The 8,694-nt window shown below is 43.8% G+C and overlaps 1 protein-coding gene across 1 annotated transcript in view; it reads left to right on the plus strand.

The window, feature by feature from the left end:
• Nucleotides 1-8,437, plus strand: part of LOC124132851 (extracellular serine/threonine protein kinase FAM20C-like) — a 47,601-nt gene extending 39,164 nt beyond the window's left edge. The window contains exons 5-8 of the mRNA XM_048392416.1: nt 5,768-5,880; nt 6,133-6,423; nt 7,255-7,336; nt 7,766-8,437. Of these exons, the coding sequence (XP_048248373.1) occupies nt 5,768-5,880; nt 6,133-6,423; nt 7,255-7,336; nt 7,766-8,054 (775 nt within the window). The 3' untranslated portion in view covers nt 8,055-8,437. The remainder of the gene's footprint in view (nt 1-5,767; nt 5,881-6,132; nt 6,424-7,254; nt 7,337-7,765) is intronic.
• Nucleotides 8,438-8,694: the final 257 nt, after the last annotated feature.

Genomic DNA, 8,694 nt, shown 5'->3' on the forward strand with positions numbered 1-8,694 from the left:
TGTCACGCCAGTCGAAGGACATACAGTCAGTGGAAGAGTGGACAACAGCCTTTATCCTATTTGTCAGCATATACCTTGAGAATTTCCCGAAAGCCACCGGCAAATCCTTAAATATTTGCACACAATTAGATTGGCCGCCAGCAGGGGCCAGGGTTGGCAAAATTATGATAAGCAGTTTAGGTTGCGCATGAGTAGATCCACAGACAAGGCATGGGGCACAATCAACTCGGAATTGTGGATGCTAATCATGAATGTCACTCCTCAACCTGTGAACCGCAGTTTCACCACTTTCAAGCAGCCTTCACAATCTCCAACTGCAAACACCTTCAATGACCCTGGTAAATTTTGTCGCAGGCAACATTGCCGTTTCCCTCATGTTTGTTATCAGTGTGGTGGGAGCCACCCATTCCCTAAGTGCCGATTAAACCAATCAGTTACAGGAAATCAACCAGCCCCAGAGATGAATACATTTCAGTTTCGCAACAGAAACCTCTCAAAACGTGCAAGCTCGGGCCACACACCTATCAAAGTAGATAAGATGTTAGCATACCTGGAGTCCTACCAATTGTTAAGTGATGCCGGTGTTCTTCGTTGCGGTTTCACCGAAGGATTTCATTTACATTACACAGGCCCCAGAGAGGCCAGTTTAGTTTGTAATAACCTAAAATCAGCTCAAGATCCCAATATGGAACAAATCATACTTGGGAAACTTTCCAATGAAGTACAATTAGGCCGAATGGCCGGTCCATATCATAACCCACCTTTACCAAACCTGAGGAGCTCTCCTATTGGAATTGTTCCAAAGAAAGAAGTAGTGGGTACCGCATCATCCACCACTTATCGTATCCAGATGGTATGTCGGTAAATGATTTCATCAGCCCTAGCCTTTGTTCTGTAATCTATTCATCCATTGACGATGCAATTTTGATGCACTTACTAGGAATAAGATTCTTACATAAATATTATGTCGACAAAGCATTACCATTTGGGTGCAGTATAAGCTGCTCAATATTTGAAAAATTTTGCACCTTCATCCAGTGGATAGTTCAAACAAAGTTAAATTCTATAGGTGAGTTGATGCATTACTTGGACGACTACCTGTGCGGAGGATCTGGAAGAGATAAGTCTGAATGTCAGTTAGTCCTGTCAACATTATTAGCAACTTGCGACGAACTCGGAATCCCTATAGCCAGTCACAAAACAGTAACACCAACAACATTAATCAGCTTCCTTGGATTTCAGCTAGACACAGTCAGAATGGAGTTAACCATACCAGCAGACAAACTACAGGATGCTAAGGATAAACTCAGGTTTGTCATGTCAAAATCCAAAGCAACCAAACAGCAAGTCGAAAGTCTCATTGGTTCACTAAATTACATAGGTAGGGCCATTCCCATCGGCAGGGCCTTCCTACGGAGATCCATTGATTCGATTTGTGGTATTAAGAAGCCCCATCATAAGGTTAGGGTTACAAGGAATATGAAAGATGATTTTCAGATGTGGCTTTCATTCCTGGACAATCATAATGGAACGTCATTATTCCTGGATCAATGCTGGATTACCAATGAAGCATTACACCTCTACAGGGACAGTGCATCAGGAGAGTCATGTGGGTTTTGGTGCGTACTTTCATGGACGCTAGACCAACAGTTCATGGCAAGGACATTAGAGGACTTTAGGCCTAACATGAAACATCACACTGCTGGAATTCTTCCCAGTCTATGTTGCGGTTAACATTTGGGCTGATGCCCTCAGGGGCCAAAAGTTTATAATAAATAGTGATAACCAAGCAGTTGTTTCCATACTGAACAAGCAGTCAACTAAATGTAAGAATACTATGCAGTTTGTGAGGCAGTTTGTACTTCATTGTCTCAACATAAATTTGTTAGTCAAAGGTTAGTATATTCCTGGTTTTAAAAACAAGCATTGCAGATTCCTTATCTCGTTTTGATCTTCAGAAGTTTCGTCAGCTGAAACCAGAAGCCAGAACCAAACCGACACCAGTACCCAAGAATCTGTGGCTTATCTAAAATCCGAGGCCTTTGCTTTAATTAAAGCATCAGTGTCGAGCAATACTCAACACACCTATGCAGCTGCATTAAGGTCATTTGACAAATTTCGTCATAGTCATAAAATACCTAAGATTTGGCCTGTGCCGGTAGATGATATTTTATGTTACATAGCCAGTATGTCTAGGAAGGCCTTTGCAAGCTCAACTATAGCTCAACTCCTCTCAGCTCTTGGCAGACTTCACAAAATTAATAGCTGGTCCGACCCTACTGAAAACTTTTTAGTTCGCAAATGCATTCAGGGATACAGAAATACAGCAGCTCTGGTGTTGACGCCTGATGCAAGACACCCAATCACAATTGACATGTTGAAGAGGCTGCCTAGAGCCCTAGCTCCAGGCTATTTGTACATCAGGTTACGAAGCTTGTTTATTTACTGCCATGTTTAACTTGGCATTTTTTGCATTCCTACGGATTGGTGAGACAGCACTTGTGACCAAGATGAACCAGGACAGAACACTCAAATTGAGTGGGGGGGAATGAAGTGGAAATCATTGTTGCCATTTCTATTGCAAAAACTAAGGTGCAGTCCTCCACCAGCATGGCTCCTCCTTCATTTGGGAGGTAACGACCTTGGGGACGAGCCAACCGCAGTATTATTACAAACGGTGAGTCGGGATCTTACAAAAATTCATCACATGATACCCTTCACACAAGTCATATGGTCAGATGTTCTGCAGAGGGTCACATGGTGGGGTAAACCAGACGGCAGAGTAATGGATTGCAAGAGGAAGAGATTAAATAGATTTGGTAGGAAAGGTGTACTAGACCTTGGAGGCCGCGTTCTCGGACACAATGAAATTAACATAGCAGACAGGGGTTTGTTCAGACAGGATGGTGTCCACCTGTCAGACATTGGCAATGACATTTTCGCGAACTCCTTGCAGGGGGGTCGTGAGTTATTTGCTGGTTTGTCCTCGTCCAGGCGTTCATTCCAAAATTAGTGTCGCTCGTATTCAGTTCTTATGCTTGATCCTCGTGGGGATGAGCTTCCTATTAACCAAGCTCAGTGACAGAGGTTGTGGCAGGCAACTCAGTTTTCTCATTAACACTCATTAACTGTAAGTGAGTTCAGCCTCAACATGCTAACTGCACCTCATGTAGTGTACCCAAACCACAGAGGATGACAGTGTATGTAATGACACAGGATGGACTGCAGCTCATGCCTCACGTTGAGTTTAGCCACGGAGGATGAACTGAACTGTCATCTCTATTTCGGCCCATTTTGTCATGTGTATATTCCGGCCCATTTGGTCATGATGTGTATATTCCGGCCCATATGGTCATGATGTGTATATTCCGGCCCAATTGGTCATGATGTGTATGTTCCGGCCCATTTGGTCATGATTTGGTAGTTACTACATTGCGTCAGGATGTGTACCCAGCTAAACATCGGACGCAAGCAATGTAACTGCATTTCTGTGTACTGTGTAACACTGCTTGTCGCGACTTCCGCCTGTATTGTTATGTAGTATAGCTGCGCCCGTTTTTTGCCACTGAAGCATCGTGTTATCTTTTGTATTTTTTCATTCACACAATCTAATTTGTGAAAGCCAGTATGAAACAAATTTGTTTAAGTGGGAGGTTAGGCACCCTACCACAGTTCAGTGGATTTGCCTCCCTTACACCAGTGTGTTGGTAAACGTAAACCGATCACGCGACGCAGGTGACTACAGCAAGCCTCTTTCTGCATTCACCAGCAAGCAGCCAAACGTGAATCTCATAGTCAACATATTATTTACCCCTTCCCTCCCAGCCCAATTTTGCTTTCTTTTTTCATTGGTTTGGATGTTAATATTGTAATGTAAACATGTTTTTCATCAGGACCAAGTTTGGTAAATCAATACTTCTTGCATCATACTTCACGCACAATGAGTATGCATATCTGTTCATTAGCAATATAAACCAATGATCGAATTAATGCATAAGAATGTATTTCTTGCTCTAATTTTCTTGGTGTTTCAGTGCCTCTCACCAGCACACTATATAACTTGGTGCAGCAATAGTCGGCGGAGGTCGTGGCAGGCAACTCAGTTTTCTCATTAACACTCATTAACTGTATGTAAGTTCAGCCTCAACATGCTAACTGCACCTCATGTAGTGTACCCAAACCACAGAGGATGACAGTGTATGTAATGACACAGGATGGACTGCAGCTCATGCCTCACGTTGTGTTTAGCCACGGAGGATGAACTGAACTGTCATCTCTATTCCGGCCCATTTGGTCATGATGTGTATATTCCGGCCCATTTGGTCATGATGTGTATGTTCCGGCCCATTTGGTCATGATTTAGAAGTTACTCCATTGCGTCACGATGTGTACCCAGCTAAACCTCGGACGCAAGCAATGTAACTGCATTTCTGTGTACTGTGTAACACTGCTTGTCGCGACTTCCGCCTGTATTGTTAAGTAATAAAGCTGCGCCCGTTTTTTGCCACTGAAGCATCGTGTTATCTTTTGTATTCTTTCATTCACACTTAAAAGATGGTACTTGTTCTTACCCTGTCTGGCGTTCGGCATTAAGGGGCTTAAACAAGGACTGGTCGGCTCGGAGTCAGTATACTGTGTCTGATTTGGGTATTCATGTTAAACTGCGGCATGGTATCTCAGTGAGCTACCACTATAAGGCGGCATCAGTCCGGACTAGTACAAGCAGCCACACACACACACACACACACACACACACACACACACACACACACACACACACACACACAAACACACGTGCATGCACGTCGCTATATAAGAGCAATAATCTTGGACGCGACGTTAAGCCTAATTTCACCTCACCTGACTTGTACAACTGCCTCTGTTGTCTAGTGGTAGAGCTCCTGCCTGGAGAGCGGAATATCGCGTACAACCCCCAGCACCATCATACATACAAAAGACGTTAAATTATGGTTCTTGTTGTTATCCTGCCTGGGGATAAACAAGGACTGGTGGGATCTGAGTCCACTATGTCGGAGTGGGTATCACTTAAACCCCATTTCACCTCACCACCCAAGGTGTACAAGTGACGGTGTTGTAATCCAACTCACAATTTCCATAGTTGCATCTGCAAGGTTATTCATATTTGTTTGTTGTTTGTTGTTTGTTTGTTTGTTGTTTAACGCCGCACTCAACAATATTCCAGCTATATGACGGCGGTCTGTAAATAATCGAGTCTGGACCAGACAACCCAGTGACATCATGAGCATCGATCCACGCAATTGGGATCGATGACATGCAACAACCAAGTCAGCGAGCCTGACCACCCGACTCCGTTAGTCGCCTCTTACGACAAGCATAGTCGCCTTTTACGGCAAGCATGGGTTGCTGAAGACCTATTCTGACCCGGATATTCGCGGGTTAATCATAAATAAGGCATTCCACAATTGTATACCAACAGCAATAATCGCCTACGGGATACATGGAAGGCAGAAAAACGTTAATAATATTGTTGACATAACGTAAATGTTGACAAGATAAATTGTTTGTCCTTTGACACAAGAAACAGGTATAGAATAAAATAAAATACATTAACCAGAGCTGTTCTTTCAGGCAAGTCGACTGATGCATGTGAAAGAATGTTAACCAAAACCACGTGACACATAAATCAACTGACTGAAATACACGAGAAAAGTTGTGACCCTCTTTCTACAGGTGCATGAACTTGATATCGAAGTGGCTCATTTAAAATATGATTGTGTCGCTTCAGGCTGCTAGGTTTTCACCGAGTGCCCCCGACGGCCGGTCGCAAGATCAACATGACCCACGACATCAAACGCTTCGCTGACCACAACCTTGTCAAGACCTTCTTCTATTCCCCAGGTGAGATTCTTGTAATGCGGTAAACAGTTTGTTGGAATAATGCCACTCAGGCCCTTAACTCACCCTCGCCAGCCTTGGAAGGAGCCCATGCCAGACTGACGAGTTCACGTGACCATCACATCGAACAACATACTCTGTCACGCGACACTATATGGTGTACTAGTACCTAACGTCTTTAATTCTTTAATAGTTCCGAAGAAAGATGTTCCTGATGTGATGTGAGATGTGACTTCACCAATGCCTCTGTTTCAGCTGGCAACGTGTGTTTCCACGGCTCGTGTATCTTCTACTGTGACTCGACCCACGCCATCTGCGGCAACCCAGACACCTCGGAGGCGTCGCTCGCAACATTCCTTCCGCCAGAGAAAATAGCACCAAGAGAAAGATGGCTGAACCCATGGATTCGGTCGTACAGCAAGCAACGCAAAGCATACTGGGAAGTTTACGATGATTTGTGCGACAAGGTGAGGAGTCGCCCTCCCTACAACTCTGGTCGTCGGCTCCTGGATCTCATGGATATAACAGTGTTCGACTTTCTGACAGGTACAGTGAACATGTCCAATCTTACACTCACTTGAAGTCAAATTCTGTAAAATATAATGGATTGAGTGAAGTTTTTGCCTAGGGCTGGGACGAGTCCAAATTTACTACCCGAGTACCCGACCCCCTATTCCCCGACCCTACCCGGGGACCCACTGCACGTCTCAAGAGTTGGGAACAAAATGTCTGATTGGTAATTGTTTTACCGCAGCCCTGGCTAAGACTATAAAGATACATGTGTCAAACAATCAGATCATGCGTTCACTGAAGTTAACTGAAGCTTTATCTTTACTCAAACATATAGAAGTCAAAAGGAATGTTTGCATCGTCAGAAAGAAATGCGAACATTAGCGACTTGTAGTGTAACCACTGAGCTATAGTGAGCTTTTGTCATTAAACAATATATCACAAAATTTCATTTATATCCGCTTGGTGTGGGAGGAAAGCCCCACGTGATGCAAGTCACATTTACCACGTTGGTGAACCCATGATCATAGGTTCCTGCGATACCCATGGGACGCAACTCTGCACAGCGTATTGCGGCGCCTTTGACGTCTGGGGCCCAAGTTGTCAACCGCGTGTTTGATTAGTTATGTATAAATCACGGACATAAAGATTTGTCTTTCTTTACTATGGGTAGAATGTACATTAAGCCGATTACTTATTGTGGACTGTTGTTAGATGAGCTACTGTGTGCTGGTTGTATTACTATATCGCCATCCAAGGGCAACTTGCACCAGAACAATTGCTTCGTTGTGGGCTTTGCTCGGATGGCAAATTACTGGTGCGAGGTATAGGACACAGAAATGATAGTATTTTTTAAACGGTTACCAGGCAACATGGACAGGCATCATTATGAGACGTTTCTGGACTTCGGCAATGAGACTTTCATCGTGCACCTTGACAATGGGAAATCGTAAGTAGAAATAAGAATGAAACTTTGCTATCACTTCTGGAGGATAAAACGTTTGTTGTTTTTAACAGAATATTGTCTATATTACGCACTCCTAGAAACATATGAATGATGTGGTAAATATGGCTTTTCTTTGTGACATGGGACCGGTGAAGATCCGGGGTAGAAGAGGTCTTCAGCAACCCATGCTTGCCGTTAAAAGCGGCTATGATTGTCGTAAGAGGCGACTAACGGGATTGGGTGGTCAGGTTGCTGACTTGGTTGTTGCATGTCATCGTATTCCAGTTGTGTAGATCGATGTTCATGATGTAAATCACTGGATTATCTGGTCCAGACTCGATTATTTTCCGACCGCCGTCATACAGCTGGAATAAAGCTGAGTGCGGCAAACAAACAAAATATATTCAACAATCACTCCATACTCCACTCCAGGTTCGGGAAGACGAAGCACGATGAGATGTCCATCCTAGCTCCCATCAGCCAGTGCTGTTTGATCCGCCATTCCACCTTCATTAAACTAGTGAAGCTGTACCGGGGCCCCGAGAGTCTGAGCACTGTGATGAGGCGAGTGCTAGCAGTAGACATGGTCAGCCCCGTTCTCCTTGACCCCTTTCTGGACTCGCTGGACAGAAGGGTCATGAAGGTCCTTCATATGGTCATGGACTGTGTCAACCGACGTGGTCAACCGTATAAGTCCGTCATCGTCGATGATTTCTTCTAATGTGAATGAACAAATTATCAGAAAGGTTCAAAGATGATGTTCCCTTGAGCAAGGTGTATCAAAATGGTTTCTAACCATTCTAGACAAACATATCAGACCAAACACCTTCAGGATCACTATTTGGTCATTAGAGCCGGACGGAGGACATGCTTCGTGTGGCCAGGCATGTTTTAAACTGACCTGTGCATTAATCATGGACAATAGCCACCTCTTCAACTTTGGGACAATTCATTTCAACTTGGATATATACCATTGATCAAGGGATCATTTTAATTCAGTCCAGTCAAGTGTTCAACTCGTGTTATGCTTTCTTTTACAGTGTAAACTATGAAAGTCTAGTAAGATGATATTAATATCATATTATTATCTTAAATGAGTCAGAACTACGAATCAAGCGCTGATCTCCCTGAAGAGAAACGTTGACTCGTGGAGATGAGCCGCTAGTTCGCAGAAACTACAGTAAAATCCTTCTTTGTGCAGAAGGACTGTCACTCTTTCTTTCAAAATCCAAAGGACTTCGGCAGCCATTCTTTGATCTTAAAAAAACCTGACTTCTGTGACTTCGTGAACAACGACGTATCTACGTATGTGTTCCTATGTGCAACCGATTCTCGCGGTCTCAGTTGTTCAATCAACAAAT

Source organism: Haliotis rufescens, unplaced genomic scaffold (assembly GCF_023055435.1).
Source record: "Haliotis rufescens isolate VD_foot unplaced genomic scaffold, xgHalRufe1.0.p SCAF_11, whole genome shotgun sequence".
Lineage (NCBI taxonomy): Eukaryota > Metazoa > Mollusca > Gastropoda > Lepetellida > Haliotidae > Haliotis > Haliotis rufescens.